This window comes from Giraffa tippelskirchi, chromosome 2, assembly GCF_054371585.1.
Source record: "Giraffa tippelskirchi isolate mGirTip1 chromosome 2, T2T-mGirTip1v1.2.pri, whole genome shotgun sequence".
In the NCBI taxonomy this organism is placed as follows: domain Eukaryota; kingdom Metazoa; phylum Chordata; class Mammalia; order Artiodactyla; family Giraffidae; genus Giraffa; species Giraffa tippelskirchi.
In genome coordinates, this window is record NC_137276.1 from 29,875,974 (window position 1) to 29,901,534 (window position 25,561).

Consider the following 25,561-nt stretch of genomic DNA (forward strand, 5'->3'; position numbering starts at 1 on the left):
AAGATCTTTCCATTTTTACTTTAATATCCTTTGTTTATCTTATGGAGCCTGGGCAAGTCCTGATAAACAGGGCACCAAGTGAAAATTTATTTTCCTGGCCTGTTCTCTCTCTCAATCCCTGCACTTCTTTAGACATTAGGGGGAAAGAAGACTTAACGTGTTTTATAGATGGTTCATTCCTTGACATTTAGGAATCTTAAGTGAATGGTGCACACCAAACCTCTTATGGAAATGAGAAGAGTGTATTTTTAACGGTGCATTGTATATGCTAGCTATTCAGGTGAATTTGTCTTCCTGAACTTTAAGGTATCTGTAAAATGGGGATATTAAGGGTCTTTTATCATTAGAGGTTCTTTCTTCCTTGCCAGTGTGTCTTCTCCAGGTCTCTGAAATGAACTGTGTTTATTTTATTTTGTTGTTGCAATTACTGGACTTCCTTTTAAATCTTTGTTTTTTTTATGTGTATTATACTCATGTCAAGCAGACTTTATGGTTTTGGCCAGTTTGGGAGAGTGCAGAACATGATGAGAGGAGAAAGATTAGAGTCAGAAAATGTGAACGATCTAGAAAATCCATCTCACACCTTCCTCCCAAGTGGAAACTTGCTGGTCCAGGTCTCCTTCAGAATAGGCCCCGTGGTTAGAATTGTGGTGGAGCCGCTGAAAAGATAAGTCCCTGTTGTGATCCTGGAACTGCTGGTGGTTTTATCCAGTGGTCTTTTCAACACAGACTTGACTTAACTTGAATTTCCAGGGCACTGTTTTGGACAAAGCAGGCTGTCTACCTGCATTTGTAAAGATAAAAAATGAAACCAAACTCGGCTTTAGTTGAGAGGCTGAGATATTAAGCAGCTAGCTATGTTTTCCTAGGTGCATTTTTACTTTGAAATGATAGGGATTGGATGACTTCTACATTCTTTCCAGCTTGAAAAAGTCTGATTCTGTGATTCCTTACGTTAGTTTTTTTGCGTCGCTCCTTTTCCCTTCCCCCACAGCTGTTCCTTCGATGAACTTTGTTTCCTTTCGTTAGTTCCTTATTGTATTAAGCCTCCTAACTGTGTTTATTGTTTCACTTAGGAGTCAAACCCTTCTCTCTGGAGTGTTGTAATATGCCCAGTGAGCTCTCTGAGACCAGCTCAGTTCCACCTGATAACATTTCCATTTTTATAACTCTCTCTTTATGTTTGAGGACTTAACTTTTGATAGTGTATTCACATTAACACTTCTTTTCATACCTCTAATACCCTCCTTGACCTGTAACAATATCTTAGTCTGTCCCAGAGATCTTCTTGCTTCCTAACTTTGCTAGCTGTTTTACAGCACAGGTGCCACTGCCCTTCCTGAAAGTTAGACAGTCACAGCAGGTGCTTACAGAAGGGAACACGTTTGATCTTCTGCCTTGAATTCGTATCTCAGCTCCCCCATTTACTAGTACTGTAGCTTTAGACGTATTACTTAACTTCTCTGAGCTTTGGATTCCTTATTTGTTAAATGAAGATGATCATACCTGTCTCATAGTGAGATAATATAAATAAAACACTTAATCACATGTCTGGAACATAGTAGGTGCTCATAAGTTGTGATTTCTTCATCTCTTATCCACTCACCACCCTTCCCCCTAACAAGTCCTCCCCCTCCCCAACTGTCACTGCATGGTCCCCTCCCTTCTGAGATCCAGATTGACTCCCCACTGGACAGACATCTGTCCTCGGACCCTGTGTTTACAGGTATAATGCCCATCCCTTCCTCTCTCCCATTGTTCCCCACCCTCTACCTACTGCATCTGAGAAGCAAAGTGCTGTTCAGTGCCTGCTCGTTGACCATCTCCCAGGCTACAAACCAAGTTGTTCTGCCAGGATTTTTCCTTCCCCTGACCTGTATTAACAGTTCATTCTCCTGTGAAAGCCTCAAGCTTAGATTCTTGTTAGGGCAGGTCTGTTATGGTTTTGCCCTTAGTCCTAGGGTGTGTCTCCTCGTCCCGGGAGGTGGGCCTTGCTCCTAAGGTGCAGCTCTGCTGAGGTTTCCAAGTGGAAAACTGGACATGTTTATTGAACCTCCTAACTTGAAGGGACTCAGATTTCAAACTCCGTCTTCCCAGCCACAGAGAGTTGTGAATGTCTGCTTGACTCTTTGGCCTTCAGCTGCTCCTGCTTTCTGCTGTGTTCCCTATAGTCACATCACTTGCATGCACAGTTCAGGATTTGAAGGGAATTTCTGTATAGACTTTTGGGGCTGTCCTCTTTGCAACTTCCTCTTTTTCAGGATTTCTTCCTTAATATCAAGTCACTTTGGAGTCCCACGACCTTTGATTCTGCAACCAAATAAGATTACCATTGGTTGCCTCTCGATTTTTGCTTTATTTCCCACATGCTCAAACACTAGGGATTCCCTTGGGGTGGGGGTAACGGGGTATCAGATAAACAGGGCTCTTACCTAGTTTTCTTCCCATGTTTTGAGTTGTAGCCCCTCCAGTTTCTGGTTATTTTTGGTGCCTTTCCAACACATAGTTATTTTCAAAAATATTTTGTCCAGAGTTGCTGCTAGTTTTCAGTAGGGAAGTTAATACAATGTAAGCTACTCTATCATTACTAGACCAAAAGTCAACACTAGGATTTTAACGCTTGCCAAGAACATAAATGGGCTTCCCTGGTGGCTCAGATGGTAAAGAATCTGCCTGTAGTACAAGAGACCCAGGTTTGATCCCTAGGTTGGGAAGATGCCCTGGAGAAGGAAATGGCAACCCACTCCAGTGTTCTTGCCTGGAGAATCCCATGGACAGAGGAGCCTGTCTGGCCATAGTCCACAGAGTTGCAAAGAGTCGGGTGTGACTGAGTGACTAACTCTTACTTAAGACCATAAATAGGTATGTGGGGAATGGGGTAGTAATCCATGGTCATCCTCGCTGGGTGCTATCTGAGGACCCCAGTCCTAGGTCGAAGGTTCCGGCTGTGTACCCCGCGCCTTGTTGCAATGCCTCGCAAAATAGAGGAAATCAAGGACTTCGGCTCACGGCCCGGTGCGAGGACACCAAGTCCGTCAAGGTCAAGAAAAATAACGATAATGTGAAGTTTAAAGTTCAATGCAGCAGATACCTTTACACCTTGGTCATCACAAAGAGAAGGCAGAGAAGCTGAGGCAGTCCCTGCCTCCAGGTTTGGCTGTGAAGGAGCTGAAATGAACCACGTACGCTGCTTTGAACTGTATTAAAATTTTTTTAATTCTCAAAAAAAAGACCATAGATAGTTAAAATGGGAAAGGGACCTAGTGCTTCAAATTCTATGTCAACTAGGTTAATTTAAGTGATACTAAGATACCTATATAAAGAACTCTTACAGAGAGAAATAGGAGGCTGAATTCAGATGCAAGTTAAGGCTAATGGTTCAAGGTTGGAAGGCTATAACACAAAATCCTCTTATATTATTACTAGAAGGAGCCTGACATTTCAACAAGTCCACTATTTTATATATGTGGGTAAATACCCATGATTAAGTTTGAAATCTATTTAGTGGATTGCACCTAGCATCTTTTGAAAAATAAAATAGAACGAATAGAAAATTTCAAAAACATCTCATGTAATAAAAGTATGTAGTACTTCTGTATTATTCTGTGTATATATACCCATACATACATGGATTACATAAATGTATGTATGTATATACTGAACCACAATGTAAAATGTGAGTCACAGTATGAAAAAAATACTTAGATCCAACTCACTCAGTTTTTAAATGGAGAGACAAAGTTCAGAGAAATTGAACCGTATGGCCAGGAGATCTCTGGATGCCCAGACCACTGCTTTTACTACAGCACCACGGTTGAAGCCAGAAGTGCAGGTTTAGGTTCATTTTGAATAAATGAACTTAGAAGAGCAGAAAAGTGTTGTGTTAGGGGAGCCAGGGAGGAGGCTCCAAATGGAATGGGCTCAACTGTGTTGCATGCAGCAGAGATACGAGAGGTTGTGTTCTGAGGAAGGACTTTTCACTTGGTACATGAGGTGAGGAACAGGAGCAACAGAGGCACGAGATGTATTAAGGGGAGTTTGGGAGGGAAGTGGCGATGAGGGATATGCAGTCATCTCCTAGTATTTGTATCTGTGGGGGGTTGGTTTCAACACCAACGCCCTGCCCCACCCTCACACCCTTGTAGATACCAAAATCTACAGATACTCAAGTCACATATAAAATGACATAGTATTTGCAGGTAATCTATGCACGTCCTCCTATATATTTTAAATCATCTTAATTACTTATAATATCTGTGCTGTGCTGTGCTTAGTCGCTTAGTTGTGTCTGATTCTTTGTGACCCCATGGACTGTAGCCCTCCAGGCTCCTCTGCCTATGGGGACTCACCAGGCAAAGATATTGGAGTGGATTGCCATGCCTTCCTCCAGGGGATCTTCCCAACCCAGGGATCGAACCGAGTTCTCCCACATTGCAGGTGGATTCGTTACTGTCTGAGCCACTAGGTATCTCCCACTTATAATACCTTGTAAATGGTTGTAAATTCGATATAAATGCTGTGTAGACAGTTGGCAGTGGGGCAAATTCAAGTTTTGTGTTTTGGAACTTTCTGGAGTTTTAAGAATATTTTCGCTCTGCAGTTGGTTGAATCCACAGATGCAGAACCCGTGGATATGGAGGGCATACTGTAAAAGTGATTCCTTAAAAGTTTGGACAGCAATTGCAGTGCAGCAAGAAAATCTTATTTTTTTCCCAAGGTAAAAACTGCACAATTTGAAGGCGTTTTTGCCAGTGTTATACAGATAGTTCAGAGTTTTTAGGACTCTTGTATAGTCAAGGTTTCTTTTCATTGCAAGTGGGTGAATACATCTCTATAGCTACAATCTGTATTCAAGCTACTAGAATAAAATATCTGCCCATCAATCTAAGACATTAGTTTTTTTCTTGATTCACTTCATATGCTGATTACAAGCAATGAGTATAACAGATGCCAAGAGGTCTCTGCCACTCCAGAGAGCAGGGGCCTGCTCTTTAGAATTAACTGGGCAGTAACAAAAAGTCAGCAGAATGAACCATGACATTTTATCATCAGCGAAGTAATGGTAGTACCACTTTAATTTACATGCTTTACAGTTTTCAGAGCCCTTTTTACAGCTTGGGGCTTCTCTGGTGGCTCAGTCAGTAAAGAGTCTGTCCACAATGTGGGAGACCTGGGTTTGATCCCTGGGTCGGGAAGATCCCCTGGAAAAGGAAATGGCAACCCACTCTGGTATTCTTGCCTGGAGAATTCCATGGACAGAGATGCCTGGTGGGCTACAGTCCATGGGGTCACAAAGAGTCAGACACAACTGAGTACTAACTTTCACTTTACAGCTTTTATTCTAATTTCATTCTGTTTTAACATACATGAACCATTCATGTACCTTTAACAAATTTACTGAGTACCAAACACTGTGCTATGTTCTGGTTGGAGAGAGACGACCTTAAGACCCCTGGGGAGGGCTAAGGCTGTTCTAGTATAGGTGGACTGACGCCAGGTGCCCTGTGGACCAGCTGTTCCCTTTCTCTGTATCTCTCTCTCACAGGCTATCTTTCCTCAAGACGTTTTTGCTCTTCTCTGGGCCTCTGCTTTAGTTTTCTCTGACTTGAGACCGACACCTTCCACTTACAGTTTCTACTCCTTTACTAGATTACACATAACCATAGTTGTCCATTGCTTCTGCCTTTGTTCTTTCTAATCTGCATGATAGTTCTTAATTCAGAATCCCAGGGGAGAATATAATTGATTCAGCTTGAATTTTTAAGTTAGGCTTCATCATATGAACTAAGTGTTCACTGATTAGGTACCCATCCATGGTCCAGATGGCAGTGGTAAAGGCTAGGGTAGGGAATCACCTACTTTAAACCCTATCTGTAGGGACTTGTTGATAGTGCCGATTTGGTATGTGGAGGGCGCTGGAGGCAACAGGCTTTCTAAGGCTTGGTGAGCTCAGCCCTGGATTTGGAAATGGGTGGAGGTGTCATTTGGTTGTCACAGTGGCAGGATGCAGAGGACTTCTTGCATTTTTGAGACAAGGACCAGGGACACTAAATGTCTTCAGGGTGTTCAGTTGCTCAGTCGAGTCCGACTGTTTGTGACCCCATGGACTGCAGCATGCCAGGCCTCCCTGTCCATCACCAACTCCCAGAGTTTACTCAAACTCATGTCCATCAAGTCAGTGATGCCATCCAACCATCTCATCTTCTGTCGTCCCCTTCTTCTCCTGCCTTCAATCTCTCCCAGCATCAAGGTCTTTTCCAGTGAGTCAGTTCTTCGCATCAGGTGGCCAAAGTATTGGAGTTTCAGCTTCAGCATCAGTCTTTCCAATGAATATTTAGGACTGATTTCCTTTAGGATTGGCTGGTTGGATCTCCTTGCAGTCCAAGGGATTCTCAAGAGTCTTCTCCAACACCACAGTTCAGAAGCATCAATTCTTTAGCTCTCAGCTTTCTTTATAGTCCAACTCTCACATCCATATACTGACTACTGGAAGAAGCATAGCTTTGGCTAGACAGAACTTTGTCGGTAAAGGGTGGTATCATTTTCATATCTGAGGTTGCTGATATTTCTCCCAGCAGTCTTGATTCCAGCTTGAGCTTCATCCAGCCCAGCGTTTTGCATGTTGTATTCTACACATAAGTGAAATAAACAAGGTGACAATATACAGCCTTGATGTACTCCTTTCCCAATTTGGAACCAGTCTGTTGTTCCATGTCCAGTTCTAACTGTTGCTTCTTGACCTGTATACAGCTTTCTCAGGAGGCAGGTAAGGTGGTCTGGTATTCCCGTCTCTTTTAAGAATTTTGCAGTTCGTTGTGATCCACACTTTCAAAGGCTTTAGTGTAATCAGTGAAGCAGAAATAGATGTTTTTCTGGAATTCTCTTGCTTTTTCTATGATCCACTGAATGTTGGCAATTTAATCTCTGGTTCCTCTGCTTCTTCTAAGTCCACCTTGTACATATGAAAGTTCTTGGTTCATGTACTGTTGAAGCCTAGCTTGAAAGATTTTTAGCATTACCTTGATAGCATGTGAAATGAGTGCAATTGTGTGGTAGTTTGAACATCCTTTGGCATTGCCCTTCTTCTTTGTATGAAAACTGACATACATGATAGTATTATCAGAAATAGGTGAGTTTAGATGTGTAAATATTTAGAGTAGTGCAACAGAGCCTGGCACATAGTAAATGCTAAATAATCTGCTACCATCATCATCAATTATATTATTCCAGCACATAGATCCCATATTCCCTTTGAATGTGATTACACAGGTGTTTATTAACTAGTTTTTGTATTGAGCACTGTACCAAGCATTGGGGTATGCCAGGAAGGTTACCCCCTATACCCCTCACCACCATAGATGTTTTTAGATAAGTTGAAAAGACAAAATGTAAAAATATGAATAATTAAATAAAGTACGGAAGTGTCTAGCTTAGACAGTAAATGCTATGGACAATCAGAAGAGGAAAAGCTCAGTTTTTACTTGAGTTAATGGAATAGACTTTAGGAAGATGCTTGAATTTTAGCTAAAGCTTAAAGGAGTAGTGGGGTTCAGATAGGCAGAGAGAAACAAGGAGAACATTTCTGGTTCGAGAAAGTCTATGAGCAAAGATGCAAAGTTGTCCTGACAAAGAGGAATACAGTGTGGGGAAGAACTAGTGTATCGAAATCTTGGAAACCAAATGGGAGTTTGGACCAGAGGCTGAAGAAGTCAGAGCTGGCCCTGCAGATGGTGATTCCCCCTCAGAGATGTGATCACTGACATTGTGAGTGGATGACTTCTCTGAGTATCAGAATGGCTGTGGAAAGGGTGGGTATCTGAGAACTCCAGCCTAGGGGATGCCCACAGCATGGGGCAGGAGAAGGGAACACTGTGGGGAGGGCAGAAGAGGACTGAAAGGCTTAGAGTAGGAGAGAATGGCCAACACTTTCAAATGCCACAGGCAAGTCAAGGATGATGCCATGGATTTGTTGAGGTTATTGGTTGATGGAAATAGGAGTGATGACACAGAATTAATTAGGAAGAAATTAGATGGGAGAAGAGGTCTGGAAGGAGGTCTTCTTGCATGAAGACCACTCTTTCAACACTTTTCACACAAAGAGTGAAATAGAGGTGACTGTGACTGAGGGGGGCACAGAGTTGAACAGTTTCCTGCATTTACTTTTTAAAATCAGGCTGTACTGACAGGCTGATTAAGATAGGTAGGTAGGAAGCAAAGAAGAGGGAAAGAGAAAATATGTGGAGGCGAAAGGAAATAAATACAGGTCCCTGTTTTGTCAAGGGTTGGGAGATCACTGAAGCTTTAGAGAAGGTAAGGCAGTCCTGCCTTCTGGGATTATGAGTTGGCATTTTTACGTGAGCCAGACTGCTTTCTCCACGAACTGTTCAGTTCAGTAGTTCAGTCGTGTCCAGCTCTTTGCGACCCCATGGACTGCAGCACGCCAGGCTTCCCTGTCCATCACCAACTCCTGGAGCTTACTCAACCCATGAACCTTTACCTACATTATTTTTAGATAATATTTCATCAGCAATAAATGGGAATATCGGTCTGGGGAGATTCCAGGCTTCTGTAAAAGCAAAAAGAAAACCAGGAAAGGCAAGAAATTGAGGTTGGATAGGAAGACAGTCTTCTTGGGCATCATCTTTCCTGTGGCCCTGAGGATGTTGAAGTGGGCATGGGGGGTGGTGAATCTAATCGGCTCACTTGCAGTGCCATGGCAGGGCCAGCCTTCAAAGGAATGTTGGGCTGGGAGCTCAGAAGCTTGACACTCCCACCCGGACACCACAGTTTTCCAATATTTCCTGAGAAACCAGAAAGTGCCCCAGGCTGTCAAGTAAGAGGGGTGTGCCAGTTCAATGCATAGTCATTTCTGATGGGAAGATACACATTTGTGTACACGGCCCCACAGAAGGGGGCAGGGCTAGATTCTAGGTCACAGAAGTCATTCCATGGTATCAGGGAAATCCTTTCTTCAAATCATAAGCTTGGAGGAGGCAAACAGATAAAATATACTGCATTTCATTGAATCTAAAACCCTCTGTTGTAAGACACTAAATAATTTTATGTAGCATTAGAAAGACTGCTTCTAATTGGAAGACTAATTAACACGCTATTTACTAAAAAATACATCTCCATTTCTGAGATGTTACAATATGAAAAAATGTATCTTAGAGTCTACTGAGATATGGAGATGCTTCCACTTCCCATTGATCTAGAATTCCTCCTGTCCTTTCCTCAGTGATTTGAAGATCTAGAATTCAGTTTCCTCTGCTCTTCAGCCCCTACCCCTCAGGGGAAGATTGAAACCTAACTTACCCTAACATCATAGTTGTGGCAGCTCAGTAGTTAAGGCAAACAAAAGTTAGGATATTTAATGATTTTTTAAAATTTGAGTAATGTTTTCCATCATAATCACAGCAGAGTAATACGTGGTGTTTTTGTTGTTGTTTAGTCACCAAGTCATGTCCAACTCTTTGCGACCCTATGGACTGTAGCCCACCAGGCTCCTCTATCCATGAGATTTCCTTGGCAAGAATACTGGAGTGTTTTGCTATTTCCTTCTCCAAGGGATCTTCCTGACCAATCAGGGATTGAACATGTCTCCTGCATCTCCTGCATCAGCAGGCGGATTCTTTACCACTGAGCCACCAGGGAAGCCCTGAGCAGTGCCTAGGGTAAATAATAATAATTGCTGTCATCTATGAAGTGCTGGTTGCTGTGCTGACTAGTATAGATTAGGTACATATGCAGTATGCAAAAAAGTCTAGTAGACTCTAATCTCCATGATGGCAGTGAAGATGTTGTTTCTAGACTCTTACTTTAATACTTAGTGTATAATAAATACTCAATGAATGTTTGCTATCCATTGAAATCTATTTGAGGGCACAGAACATGTACATCAAAAGATAGATAGTGTTATTTTGTGTTGTTACTCAAGAAGTGAAGTTTAGAGTAAAGGGTAATCCAAAGACTTCATCTAGCTGGGCTTAAAGGACAGTAGTTGAGCTGAAAGGCACAGAGACAAGCTGGGCTTGTTAGGTTCAAGGAATAATAAACAAATATTTATATTGTGCTAGGTTCCGTGATAGCAGCCTGTGCACAGGCCTCTAGGCTTGCAGACAGGAAGTGACTAACTTCTCAGGTTAGTCAGTGACACATTAAGTGACACTCCTTATGGAGCTAGTTGGAGAGTAGTGTTAGTTATATCAGACCGAGAGGAGTAAGTGAAAACACAGAGTAGGAAAGTACATAAGATTTTAGAGCCTGGAAGTCACCAGAGGACCAACTCTTTTGTTATGCTCACCAGGAAACAACAACCCAGAGAGGTTGTGTAACATGTCAGGTTAAAGTGAGGGCTAGATTCTGGGTCTTTTGACTTGTAGTCTGAGTGCCTTACTCCCTATGCCTGCTGCCCTCTCAGGATCTAGAAGCAGCTCCACATATGTCCTTGGAAATGAAAGCCAAAGGAGATATGGGGAAATAGAGTCACTGTTGGGGTGCCGAGAGCTCATTTAAGCCTGTACAGAATGAATGACTGGGGTCCAGGGAAAACCCAATTTAGGTTCCCTCATATTGAAGTTTTGTTTTTTTCCCCGAAGTTTCAGCTAGAAAATAAGATAATACTGACTGATATCCTAGGGCTTAATCAGATTTTACTGTGAAAATATTGGATCACACTTGGAAAAAACCCTTATTTTGAAAGACTGGCTTCACTCCTTTAAATTAACGTAGTAAAATACACAGTGCTTGAGTTCATTTTGCATAATTGTTTTGTTTCATGAATTTATGTCTAAGACCACCTACTTTCTCCCTACTTTGCTGTTCTTGAGTATCAGACAGATGAAATGACTTGTCTGAAACGGAGGAAAGCTTTGGAGGGCTTTTCAACTTTCTATACTTTGCCCCATCTCTGAGTACTCTGCTTGGTAGCTTTCTATTCAATATTAATATTTTTTGTTATTAAAACTTTGTACAGAATTATAACTCAGATCAACTAGTTTTTTTGTTTTGTACACAGTCTTAAAAGATCCATAAAATATTATGAGAACAAATGGAAAGGAGTAAAAGTAAACTACCTAACAGAAGCAGAGGTCTGGGTTTTACAGAGTAGGACAAAAATAACCAGAGGGTCCTGTTAATGAGCAACATTTGAGACTTCACTGTAGTGTTATTAATTATCAAAAATGGAAATACGATGTAGGAAACAGCCACACTCATATCGAAAAACCAGAACAGGCCTTGACGTTTGATGGAAAGCACCAGCTAGAGATGCTAGTTTTTGAATAGTTATTAGCTGTGTGGTGTCAGGCAAGTCATTTCATTGTTTATTGCTCTCATTTAGAGCAGTTATACCTTCCCTCAAGAGACCTGGTAAAGAAAACATCAGATGAATGTCTGTTTAGAAAATAAAGTTTTTGTGTAAAGTTTTGTTGGCTGACTGTAATCAAAATTTGCTTATTAAACAGTGATGGTTTCTTTCTTTCTTTCTTTCTTTTTTTTTTTTTACAAAAACTATTTCTGCCTTCTTGATTATTTCAGTTCTGCTGCCTAAAGATTTGACAATAGTAATAACTTTGTAGTTTAAAGCACATCTCTCTCGGATTAGGTGGGTGTTCAAAAATGGTATTTCAAAGAATCTAGTATTAATTTCACTATCGTGGCAGCGTAAGAAGTTGCAGACTCTTGTACTCTGAGCCCTTGACTCTTGCGTGCTCTTCTAAAGGATTGGGTAGGCTCTGGTAGAAGAAGGGAGAGGTGGGAAGCTTTGAGCTGGGTTTTGCGAGGTGGCAACCTCCCAGCAGGGATTGTACTGGAGGCTACTTGCCAAAAAAGGCCGGGCAGTCACTGAGCAAAAGGCCCAGGGGAAAGTTTTTTTAGTTACTGTTGAGATTGAGGACCAAAATGTAATAGATTCCTCCCTGAGGTCTGGTGATCAGGAAGAGTCTATGAGTCCTGCAGAAAAGCCAGGGACCATAGTGCTGAAAGTTTAACGTTGACGGGATACTTCTCCAAATATGCGTAAGTAGGTGCTGAAGGAAAAGAAGTGGTGGGGGCTGGGTGGGCTGGCTGGAGTGATATGGGCACATGGAAAACCAGGATTTATGATTCTTCCACTTGGCCTGCTGGGAATATAAGCAGACTTAACAAAGGTTGCTTCCTTTCAGAGTTTTCTAGACAGATTGCTAAGCAGGAGGGGGTTTTGCTTTTCTTATTAGAGTAGCAAATTGTTGTTTCATCAGTGTTTTGTTACCGATTTTCTTCAGTTTAAAGGTATTAGGTCAGAAAAGAAATCTCAGGTTATTAAAAAGTGAAGAAAATTTGAAAAGGATTAACAGGGTAATTGAGAGAAGACTTGAGTAGTAGAGTATTCTTGTTTCATAGCAAGTGTTCTTTCTTCCGCATTATTGTTCTTTGTTGTATTGATACTGAATGTTCACTAGAGTAAAAGTAGAAAATACAATAAGTTGAAAAGAAAGTAAAAAATATCAGAATTCCTGTCCCCTTCAAGACTTTTTCATTTTCAGATATGTGCATTGAAAATATTTTCCCCTTTTTAACAAAATGGCAATTCTTTGTAGCCTTTTTCCATTTAGCAACACACAGTAGACAGTGTTTTGTATTAATGAATGTAAATCTGTATCTCAATGGTTGTCATAGTACAATATTAATATTATGCAGATATGCCATAATTTATTTAACAGGCCCCTTTGGGGAGAAATTTTTGTTGTTTCTAAGTTTTCTTTATGCATTGATAAAGATCCCTTCACTCACACATGATTTCTGCCATAAATATCTGGAATACTATTGAATATGTATTTGGCTTCCCTAGTGGCTCAGACGGTAAAGAATTTGCCTGTAATGCAGGAGACCCAGGTTCAATCCCTGGTTTGGGAAGATCCCCTGGAGAGGGAAAGGCTACCCACTCCAGTATTCTGGCCTGGAGAATCCCGTGGACAGAGGAGCCTGGTGGGCACAGTCCATGAGATCACAAAGAGTGGGGACATGACTGAGGGACTAAGCCAACAACAAATTGAATATTTACTGTGTATAACACTGCTAGATTTGATTCTCTCTGAGGAATTACTTACATTATACTGAGTAGGGTTTTTAAAAATTTGGCTGCACTGAATCTTCATTGCTATACATGGGCTTTCTCTAGTTGCGGTGAACAAGGGCTGCTCTTCATTGAAGTGCTTGGGCTTCTCATTGCGGTGGTTTCTCTTGTTGCAGAGCACAGGCTCAAGGCACATGGGCTTAGTTGCTCCACATGTGGAATCTTCCCATATCAGGGATCAAACGCATGTCCCCTGCATTGGCAGGCAGATTCTTATCTCCTCTGCCACCAGGGAAGTCCCCTGAGTAGGATTTTACAGCTGTAATGATATGGACATACATATGGTATACATGCTTAAATACGTAATTGTTCACAGTCGAAATGGTGGGTGGGTGACTTGTGGCTATACAAGAAGTTAAGTGTGCTTTAAAATCACAATTTTGTTATTAGCTACCAGGCAGTCACCAAAACCCACAAGATTTCCAGGTCACAGTCGCCAAGATTTGCCTGCCTGGAAAAAGCACGAGAGGCAGAGGAGCAGTTGTAGGCTGTGAAGCCAGGGTGGGCTCTCATCTTCCACATACTGGGCCAGTTACAAATTTCTCTTCATGAATCAGTAAGATGGGGTCGATCTGAGGATTGTTATAAGGATTAAATAAACCAGTATTTGTAAAGTGCCTGACCAATGCTTGACATGCAGAGTAAGTGTCATATGAATATTTGTTAAAATTTAAAGCCAAAAAGAGCTCCATGTGATGGTGGAAGGAAGCAGGAACCCTGGAGTTAGGCAATGGCGCCATCCTTCTCACAGTGGGACTGCTCTTTACCAGAAGCTCTTCTCTCAGATTGCTTAAAATTTCACCCATAGAGATGAATCTTGGCTAGCATGACAGCTTGTCTTAAATTACTGGTAGTACATTACTAGATTCTTTGGAAATTAAAAAGTACTGATTGAGCTCAAGTCTCCCATGAATCCTTCCGTCCCCAATCCCAGTTCCCTGTCTAAGGAGTTTAGTATGTTCTCCTCTGATACCTTTTTCTGTGCACTTACATATTATATGTGTGTATATGGAAGTATGTAGAGGTTTCTGCATGTTTCTCACCTTTCTCTTTCTCCCTCTCATCTCTTCCTCCACCTTCTTTATAAAAACAGAGGTGGCATGTTGTTCTGCAACTTTCTTTTCCACACTTCCTTTTAAAGTGTAAATGTTAGCAATTCTTGCTGTTCCGGGGCCAGCTAGGTGAGATCTGCATTCTCATGGCTTTAGGATAAGGTACCTAGAAATAGCAGGACGCTAAGGAAAGGGAGGGCTGTGCGGGGCCTGGGAGAGGGACTGCAGAACAAGAGGTCCTGAGGGCAGGAAGGTAGTCAAATGCTGCCCTTCTTTACATCTTTGCCTCTTGTCATAAGACTTCTTCCCTGAAGAAAGTATCCAAAAAACAACACATTAAAGGGGGTAGGAAAAGGAGATAACACTCTTGATTAAAAAACTCCTGAAGTGAAATTGTGGCAGTTTTAGGACTAGGAAAGGAAAGCTAAGAGGGAAAAGGGGTTGAGTCAGAGCAGAGCTGGGCCTGCCCTTCTGCATCTCAGTCCAGGAAGCAGAGGATTCCAGCTCCATCCTTTAGAACAGGCCCTGTTGTGATAGCCTGGGGGACTCGGAACGATTCATATGTAAATATGGGAAAGCCTGGGGGAAATGCCTGCCCTATTCAAAGAGTTTTAGAGGGTTGTGGAGCATTCCAGAGCGCTGGGAAGATTCTATTCTGCCAGCCTGGCCTTGGACCCATGGGAACTCTTGCACCAGCATTTTGGTGCTGCAGGTACGTCCGGGGTTGCTGGAACCCGCCACAAAGGCAGGTAAAACAGTTGGCTGCCTCGTTCGAGTGCCTCTTGGAACCTCGCCAGGAGTTGAGAGATTTTCCCCAGCAAACAGCCAGCTTTCAGAGGCAAGCAAAGAGTGAGTGGCTGTTCTCTTTAACTCAGCTTTGGAATGTGGTGGGTAGAGTTGTGGGAAGCTGCCAGTTAACTGAATCGCTTCCTAGGAAGTCTTCAGAATGAGCTTGGGACCATGCATTAACCTCAGGGCATGGGGATGTCTTGGGATTTTGTGGGGGATGGGGTGGCGGGGGTTAATGAGACAAAAAGAAAAAAAAAACACCCATCCCTATTGGTTTTATCACAGTCATAAGTTTGTGCCGCCAGCTCCTTAACACTTCTGGGGCTGCCCGAGGAGCAAAGTGAGACTAGTCTGCACGTTTTGTTGTTAGCTGGTGCTGCTGGGCCTCAGTTTCCTCTGGAGTGCTTCCCCATCCCCAGATTTTATTGTTCTTACAGAAAAATGGAATTTTATGGTACCTGAACCATTTCTCCTTGGTGCATTTTACCTTAACAGTGCAGATGGCGTCTTCTGGCCCATTGTGGATAAAGGACTAGTTTGTGTTGAGTAATTACCTTGTTTAATTTGCTCAGCAGTTCTGCAAATGAGGCTGTTGAGGCCCAGAGGTGAAAATGGACTTTCTCAAGGCTCCCCAGTTAAATAATGGGGGAGTGTGAGTGTCACGGGCTCTCAGGATGGGGACTCGCACTTGTTGTTGTTCAGTTGCTCAGTCGTGTCCGACCCTTTGTGACCCCATGGACTGCAGCACGCCAGGCTTCCCTGTCCTTCACCATCTCCCAGAGCTTGCTCAAACTCATGTCCATTGAATCAGTGATGCCATCCAACCATCTCCTACTCTGTTGTCCCCTTCTCCTCCTGCTTTCAATCTTTCCCAGCATCAGGGCCTTTTCCAATGAGTTGGCTCTTCACATCAGGAGGCCAAGGTATTGGAGTTTCAGCTTCAGCATCAGTCCTTCCAATGAATATTTGGGGTTGATTTCCTTTAGGACGGACTGGTTGGATCTCCTTGCAGTCCAAGGGACTCTCAAGAGTCTTCTCCAACACCACAGTTCAAAAGCATCAGTTCTTCGGTACTCAGCCTTCTTTATGGTCCAACTTTCACATCCATACATGACTACTGGAAAAACCATAGCTTTGACTGTATGGACCTTTGTTGGCAAAGTAATTGTAGATCTTTTTTTTCCCCTTTAGTGTATGTTTGGAATAATGGAATAACAGTTTTACGTTTGGAGCCATTTCAAGCCAGATGTTTCTAGTTGGACCTAATATTTGAGTGTTAATGTGTATGTGGAGCCTGGAGGTGACCCACATCTTCAGAAGCGCCTAGCATTTTATCAGGGGTGAAGTGAAAGTCACTCGGTCGTGTTCGACTCTTTGCGACCCCATGGACTTATATAGTCCATGGAATTCTCCAGACCAGAATACTGGAGTGTGGGTAGCCTTTCCCTTCTCCAGGGGATCTTCCCAACCCAGGGATCAAACCGAGCGAGGTCTCCCAAATTTCAGGCAAATTCTTTACCATCTGAGCCACCAGGGGGTGGTGCCCAGAAAACTGCAAATTAGCAAAAACATCCCACAGGGATGTTTTCTTTTTGTTTTTTAAGGTCTTTTCAACAGTTTATAAATCCACTTGTAGGGGAAAAAATGGCTTTGTGGTATTTTAAAAGAATTGTTACCATTTCTTTCTCTTTTTAAATATAAATAAAAATCTGGTTGAGTCTCAGTGTAGGTTGCTGGGTTCAAATTGATGAGTGCTCTGGCATTTATGCTTTCATGTATGATAGTTAATAGAACTTTGATTCCTGGGAGATAATAGCTTCCAGGGAATTTTTAAGATTCGAGGAAAATAAACCCTGACCTTTTCTAGTTGAAATTCCAGGCTAGGGAGGCAGAATGGTGCAGGATTAAGTGGATTTAATTCAGGATTTGGATTTAAATATATTTAGATTCAAATCCCAGAACTGCTATTTACTCACTACAGAGCCTGGGACAAATTGGTCAGTCTCTCAAAGCCTAGGTTTTCTTATCTGTTAAATGGGAATAATAATCCTACTTCAGAGTTTTGGTGTGAATATTAAATGAGTACAGGGACACAACATATAAAGCGCCTGACACGTGGTAGGAATTCAGTAAGTGTTCTCCCTTTTCAGAGCTTTTTAGTCCTGTGTTGAAAATAAATTTCTCTTCTCAACTTGCTGCTTCTGGCAACTGTATTTGGGACTGAAATTCCACAGGTTTGAAATTGCAAATAAAATTTAAAATAAGGCCATTGAAAATTTTATGTAGACTACAATTAATTTAGTCATAATTTAACACTCTGAAGTAAGATTTGAAATTTTGTCATTCATTCTATCCAAAAAAGTAGTTCCAGAAAGAAAATTTCTAATTTTGTCTTCTTAAATTTTACCTTGAATAGTATCAAATTTATAGAAAATTGCAGTGGTATACAGATCTTTATTTATATTTGCCAATATTTAACATTTTGCCATTTTTTGTTTTCATTCTCTCACTTTCTCAACCTGCACCCGCACCCACACCCACACATTCACTTTTTTCTTTACTATTTGAGACTAAGTTGCATATATTGTGCTCCTTGGTAAGCACCAGTGTATAATATGGATATTTTCATACATGACCATAGATGTATGGTCATGTATAGATGTGCCATTTCAGGAGTTTTTTTTAATTAAAATTTTTTATACAATTTTAAACCTTATTTTCTATTTACAGTTACTACCAAATATTGAATACATTCCCTGTGTTGTACAATACATCCTTGAGCCTATCCTGTACCCAATAGTTTGTACTTCCTATTCTTCTATCCTTACATCACACCTCCCTGCCCACACTGGTAACCATTAGTTTGTTCTCTGTATTTGTGAGTCTGCTTCTTTTTTTGTTATAATCACTAGTTTGTTGTGGAGAAGGCAGTGGCACCCCACTCCAGTACTCTTGCCTGGAAAATCCCACGGACGGAGGAGCCTGGTAGGCTGCAGACCATGGGGTCGCTAAGAGTCGGACACGACTGAGCGACTTCACTTTCCCTTTTCACTTTCATACATTGGAGAAGGAAATGGCAACCCACTCCAGTGTTCTTGCCTGGACAATCCCAGGGACAGGGGAGCCTGGTGGGCTGCCGTCTATGGGGTCGCACAGTGTCGGACACGACTGAAGCAATTTAGCTAGTTTGTTGTATTGTTCAGATTCCATTATATAAGTGATATCATATGGTATTTGTCTTTGAATGACTTACTTCATTAGCATAATGCCCACCAAGTCCATACGTGTTGCTGCAAATGGCAAATTTTTGTCCTTTTTTACGGCTAAGTAGTATTCCATTGTGTATATATGTGTATGTATACCGCATCTTCTTTATCCATTCATCTGTTGATGGAGACAGGTTTCTTCCATGTCTTGGCTATGGTATATCATGCTGCTATGCTTTATTCCTGGGGTGCATGTATCTTTTTGAATTAGTGTTTTTTGTTTTGTTTTGTTTTTTCAGATATATACCCAGGAGTGGAATTGCTGGTTCATATAGTGGTTTTATTTTTAGTTTTCTGAGCAACCTCCATACTCTTTTCCATAGTGACTGCACCAGTTTGCACTTCCACCAACAGTATAGGAGGGTTCCCTTTTTTCCACATCCTTGTCAACAGGTGTCAATTTCTGTTCTTTTCAGTGATGCCCATTATGACAAGTGTGAGGTGATCCCTCATTGTGGTTTTTATTTGTATTTCCCCTATGGTTAGAGATGTTGAGCATATTTTCCCATGACTATTGGCCATCTGCATTTCCTCTCTGGAAAAATGTCTATTCAGTTCTGCCCACTTTTAAATTTTTTTTTTTTATATTGAGTTGTAGGAGCTATTTATATGTGTTGGATATTAATCCCTTTTGGTCATATCATTTGCAAATATTTTCTCCTTTCAATGTATTGCCTTTTCGTTTTGTCAGTGATTTCCTTTGCTTTGCAAAAGCTATTTGTCCTATTTGTTTATTTTTGCTTTTATTTACTTTAGGAGCCAGATCCAAAAATATATTGCTGCACTTTGTATCAAAGAGTGTTCTGCCTATGTTTTCCTTTAAGAATTTTATAGTATCTGATCTTACACTTAGATGTTTAATTCATTTTGAGTTATTGTTGCATAGAGTGTGAGAGAATGTTCGAATTCCATTCTTTTGCATGTAGCTGTCCATTTCAGGAAATTTTTGATTGGTTCAATCATGTATCCAATCTACAGTCTAAACTATATTCCAGTTAACATCAGTTTGTCCTATTAATGGCCTTTGTAGCATTTTCCCCCTGAGATTAGGATTCAGTTCAGGATCACACATTGCCTTTACTTGTCATCTCTTCAGTTATCTTTAATTGGGGATTTGTCCTCAGGCTTCCTCTGTCTTTTATGACATAACGTTTTGAAGGTTACAGATCCCTATGTTTGTGTGACATCTCCTCAAGATTCATTTCAGATTATGCTTTTTTGACTGGAATACCACATAAGGGATATTGTGCATGACATTTGGAAGCAGATGATGTGATGTCTGTTTCCTTAATTGGTAGTGTTAATTTTGATTAGTAGGTTTTGGTGTTACCCATTTCTCCACTGTAGAGTCACTTTTTCATTTTTGGAATAAGTAATGTATAGTAACTAGTTCAAAACTGTGCAGATATCCTGATCATCATCAAAACCCCATCTCTAACACCGGAATCATCCATTGATGGTTTGTGCCTGAACTAAATTTTATTTTGATGGCTGCAAAATACTGATTTTTTTTTTCTAATTCTATTATTTCTTATATATGTATATATATATTTATAATTTTATTTATTTGTTTATGGCTATGCTGGGTCTTCATTACCTTGTGAAGGCTTTCTCTAGTTGGGGTGAGCAGGGGCTGTTCTTTGTTGCGGTGTGCAGGCTTCTCGTGATGGCTTCTCTTATGGAGCTTAGGCTTTAGGCACGCAGGCTTCAGTAGTTGCAGTTGGTAGTTGTGGCTAGCGGCTCTAGAGCACAACCTCAGTAGTTGTGGTACACAGGCTTAGTTGCTTGGTGGCATGTGGGATCTTCCCAGACCAAGGATTGAACCCATGTCCCCTGCATTGTCAGGCGGACTCTTATCTAGTGCACCACCAGGAAGTCCTCTTCTTTATCTATTAGCTGACATTCTACCATAAGAAAGAGCATTTCTCTTCTCCCCTGTTAATTTATGCATGTATATATTATTGATAAGAGTTCATGGATTCTTATTTTAGTCAACAGATTACAATTCATTGCCGTGCTTATTTATTTTGATACTTGAATTATACAGGTTTGGCCAGTGAGAGCCCCTTCAGTTTGGTTCCATGCCCTTTCAACACAGTCCCATCATTTTCTTCAGCATGTCCTTATTTTCTGCCATAAGATGTTTCAGACTCATCTACCTTTCCCTTGCCTTGGAAAGAGCCATTTCTCCAAAGAACTCTGGTTCCTTTTACTGGAAAATGGGTTTTAGAAACCAGAATCTGAGTTAACACTTTTTAAACATTGGAATTCCTAAATTCTTAGTGAAGGGACAATGGGGAAGGATTTTGGAGACTAAAATCTGCTGTGAAAGCTTAGTTTTCCATAAGTTTGATAGTTTGAGCACTTGTGTTTTCACTTCTTAGATCTGGGTAAAAATATTCTTGTAATCCTACTCAGACTTGGTAGTATGTTTACTTACCAAAGCTGTCATTTTTTAAAGTCGATCTTAAGGAATTTGAAATAAACAGCAGAGATTGCTTCACTGTTGAAATTTTCTCAATTGTTTATTTTAGCATTTAACATCTATTTAAAATAAACAAATGCCATCTCATTTTATATATAAAAATAGATCTCTCATCATATATATCTAAGTAACAGGTATTTGTAAAAGCTAATGACAAAATGTGCATTTGTTTTCACTTTTAGATCATGTAGTGTAGCTGCAGAGGTTTTTTTTAATTGAAAATACTGTTAAAGAACTTCATATTTATAGTACATTTGTATCTTCCAGGACATTTGAAGTAACAGAACTTGCTTGTGAGTCTTCATTATTGTTTTGATAGGGAGAAAGAAAGTGAAAGTTGTTCAGTCATGTCTGACTCTTTGTGATGCCACGGACTATACAGTCCATGGAATTCTCCAGGCCAGAATACTGGAGTGGGTAGCCTTTCCCTTCTCAAGGGGATCTTCCCAACCCAGGGATTGAACCCAGGTCTCCCACATTGCAGGTGGATTCCTTACCAGCTGAGCCACAAGGGAAGCCCAGGGATACTGGAGTGGGTAGCCTAGCCCTCCAGCGGATCTTCCCAACACAGGAATCGAACCAGGGTCTCCTGCATTGCAGGTGGATTCTTTACCAACTGAGATATCAAGGAAGCCCAAACAATTCTTAAATATTTTATTATATACTAATGTTAATCTGCCATCACAGTAATTGGGTTAAGGTGGGCCATACAGTCATCCAGATCTCAGGCAGATAATCCCTACCTAGTTCTTATCTTTCCTTTAGCTGGCATTGTTATGTTTCCATAATATTCTTTTTAACATGTGCTATATCAGTGTTTATAACTTCCAGCTTGGTATCTCTGCTGCTAAGTTCCTGAAACAGGTTTTATACCTAACTAAGTGAAAGCAGTACTTATAACAACAGCACCTCCTTCAGCCTCTTTTGCAAGGTGACTGTGGCCACTGGTTTGTCCTCATAAAATGGGCCAGCCGCTTGTTTTTAGGACAGATTCTAGAAATGGTATCTCACGGATGGGAGAAGTTCTGTCTGCAAGCTTGCTCAGCTCTTCATCTTTGTGATTAGAATGGACTTGGGGATCAGATTTCCTGATGGTCAACAATCATGAGACCTTCGATTCTCAAAGAATGTGCTCTTTTCAACTCAAACTGTTGCAGAGGCTTGCATTCATAGCTGCTGACCCGTTCCCTTTTTCCTTCTAGAAATGACGCTTCTCTCCTCCCAGTCTTCATCACTGATGGCCCCTTCTGGTTCTGTGTCCACTGAAAACCCAGAGCAAAGGATGCTAGAGAAGAGAGCCAAGGTGATAGAGGAACTTCTTCAGACGGAGAGAGACTACATCCGGGATCTGGAGATGTGTATTGAGCGGATCATGGTACCCCTGCAACAGGCACAGGTGGGAACTATGGGAGAAAGTGAGCTTTGCCATGGACACGGTTCTCCAGGCCTAAGGCTTAGGGTACGGGAGCTTTCACCACCAAGATTTATTGGGTTTGAAATAAAGGTTGTGATTGCTGCTCTTAATTCAAGGGCCCCAGTTGACGTGTGTCATCAGCTTAAGCCTTCACCATCCTGTCATTTATGAAGTCCATTATTAACTTACTAACTTAAGTTACTGTAATAACTCCTAGGACATTTCCTGTTTCTGTGGCTCCCTGAAAACAGTTCCAGTGAGTCTAGAATTATCACTTTACACTTTACTGGGAAGCTGTGCAGTAATATTAATATAATGAAGTCTGGTGATGGTTTACCTGGCTGTAGCATCTGATTTACAGGTTTATTCCAGAAACTCTTACTAATGTGTGTATGCTAGACACTTTCTTAAATGCTGGAGATGAGGCAGGGGGGAAGGTTCACAGTATCTTAGGGATTTACAGTCAGTCCTGTTGCTTGTTACTTGACCACCTGGGCTCAGCTTGGGTGTGGACTCCTGGAGCAGTCACTCACAAGAACTCTAGGAAGTGGATGGTGCCATCAGATTTTGGGTCCTGGGTGGAATTTGTGTCTCAGTATAATAATTGTACAATTATTAAACAGTTACAGAAATTGGTTCTATAGTCATTTCACTATGGTAATGAGGGTGGGGAAGCAGAAAGTAGTTAGATCAAGGACAAAAGGTGACACTAAAGGTGATGTTAGATGTTCCCATTCTGGAAACGTCATGAGAGTAGTGAAGATACCCTTGAGCAATTTTTTGTATCATCCTTGAAGAGATGTTCCTAATGTGAATGATATGCTATTAATTTTATTTCCATGAATCTTTGTTTTGTTTTCCTTTCTCAGATACCAAACATTGATTTTGAGGGACTTTTTGGAAATATGCAGATGGTGATTAAGGTCTCAAAACAATTATTGACTGATCTGGAAATCAGCGATACCATAGGTATGAGCCCCTGCCATTATTTCAGAAACAGGTTTTGTGGTTTTTTTTTTTTCTTTTGTAGGAGACAGAGGAGAAGAGCACGGGTGTTTAATAGTTTTACTAGGAAAATGAAGTTTTAGTTACTTAGTTCCGAGGTTATTTGGTCTATTTTGTGGTGATAAGGATGCTTGCAATAGAAGAAATTTTTGTTGTTACATGGTGTGGTATTTTTCAGATTGACAGTTGCAGCCTGTTAGTGGGTCATGAGATCATTTTAGGACCCAGTAACTCAGTGGGTTTATCTTACAGCTAAGAAACCAACCACATTTAGGTAAACCCCAGTATTATAGTAGGCTGCTGGCAGATTCATCCAACTTTGTGCAGGAAGAAGACATTGTCTTTGTTATTCTGGTCAGGAACAAACCTGCCATCTGTCCAGAAAGGGGAATCTGTCTCTATCCTCCAAGGCTTTCTGTTATACAAACATCCTTGGAAATCTAATCTGGAATAAAAGCTGCCCCAAATCATATAGAAGTGCCATGGAGAATTGATCTTCAAAAGGTTGCCTTTGTTTATCTTTACTCATAAAGAAATCTACTGAACGATTTCTTTAAAAAAATTAACACCCAGTATATATATATTTCCAATAAAATAGAAAATATCAGAATGCACTGTAAATAATAACTAGTTTTTGAAATTTTTATTTCAGTTCTACATATATGTCCACTGAATCATGATTTAAAATGTGTTTATTCGCGTGGGTCAGTGTCAGAAACATTTGGAAAACAATTATCTATTTCTTATAAACAAGGGAGTTGTGTTATCTATTGCCGTGAAACAAATTATACTAAAATTTAGTGCCTTAAAACAGAAACAGGTCACATTTCCTTTGGTTCAAGAATCTGGGAGTGGCTTAGCTAGGTGATTCTGGCTCTAGGTCTCTCATGAGGTTGGATTCGAGCTGTTATCTGGGCCGCCATCATTTGGGGCTCAATCAAGGATCTGGTCCCAAAAGTTCGCTCAGATCATCAGGCCTCAGTTCCTTGCCACGTAGGCCTCTTCACCTTCATGACGGTGGCAGCTAGCTTTCCCCGAACTGTGTGATCCAAGAGAGAGAGGAGGCTTGCGATGGGAGCCAGTGTCTTCTGTAACCTGGTCTCAGATGTGACATACCATCGCTTCTGCCATATTTTACTGGTCATACAGACCAGCTCTGGTACCATGTGGAAGGGGCCTTCCTATCACTTTGATATTTTATTAGAATCAAGGTGACAAGATGCTACCACAGTTCTAGCCATCCCACTACACACATCACAGGAAAAAGGAAAGGAAAAAGGAAAAAGTGATCCTGTGTCATTTAAAGATAAGTGGACCTTTCCAGAGCCCCCTCACTGGAATTCTCTCTATTTTTCATTGGCCAGAACTGGTCACATGCATATGCCTACATAGATTGCTAGAGAGGGGAATGGGCTCATGATGTTGACTTAAGCTAGGTGGTGTTGACCTGACTCACCAGGGAGAGAAGTGGATATAAGAATAGTCAGGGCTCTGCCCTCCTGCAGAAAGGGGTGGTAGCTGTGGGATGGTAGGTGATAGTGCAGCTTTGTTAATGTTTCTCCAGGGTTTATTGTATTCCACACACCCTTTCAAGATATGTCAAGATTGACCGCACTTGTTCCCTCCAACAGCCCTATGAGGTTAACCTGCTATCAGTCTTAGTTTACAGATGAGGAAACTGAGACTTTCGCAGGGGAGTAATTTGCCAGGGTCCCATGGCTAGTACTCTGTTGGACTGACATTCAAACTCGGGTTTTTCCTGTTGTCTCTGCATATGCTGTTAGCTTCTGTACAGAACAGCTGCTTATGTATTAATAGTACTTTATGGAATGGCAAGAGAAACTGAAGCCTGGGATCCTGCTCTCAGTCTCACTGGAGAGGCCAGAGGTCAGGGAAGTTGAGGAGGGAGAAGCACACGTTGACTGGAGGAAGCCGTGGTGACCCCGTTTTTATAGAATATTATTACCTGTATATTATGACAACAGTAAAAGAAGAAATGAAAACAGAATATCCATAATCTCACCCCCATATGATTTCAGCCATTTTGTTTCTCCCCTTCCCCTCTTGCCCCAAGACACCAGGAATTTAGGTAGCAGACTGAGATGAGCTGAAGGCTCGCAGAGGGTGGGGGAGGAGAGGGCCTGGGAAGCAAAGGGCTTTGGGCCTCAGAGGAGGGTTAGCTTTATAAGGAGGGGCAGTGTGCAGTGACCATGATATACAATAGGCAAAACTGAGGCCGAATGAACGCACCAGGCTGGGGGCTTCAGTCTTGGTCAGTAGGAGGCTAGGCAGTGCACTCAGGGGGAATTAATAAAGGACAAGCTTTTGCATATCTGATGAGGGAAGGTTCTGGAAAGTCAGGGAAGGCAAATTAAAGCATTGTTCAGCCACTTGCAAAGGGCAGATTGACTTGAATTGCATAAGCAGTGTTTTATT

General features: G+C 41.4%; 1 protein-coding gene across 7 annotated transcripts in view; it reads left to right on the forward strand.

Moving 5' to 3' along the window:
- Nucleotides 1-25,561, forward strand: part of DNMBP (dynamin binding protein) — a 113,950-nt gene that overhangs the window by 66,789 nt on the left and 21,600 nt on the right. For all 7 annotated transcript variants that reach the window (XM_081548820.1, XM_081548779.1, XM_081548801.1 and 4 more), the window contains 2 exons: nt 21,909-22,102; nt 22,990-23,089. Coding sequence is in view for 5 of the 7 variants with exons in the window: in XM_081548779.1 (XP_081404905.1) it covers nt 21,909-22,102; nt 22,990-23,089 (294 nt within the window). In the remaining 2 variants the exon portion in view is untranslated. The remainder of the gene's footprint in view (nt 1-21,908; nt 22,103-22,989; nt 23,090-25,561) is intronic.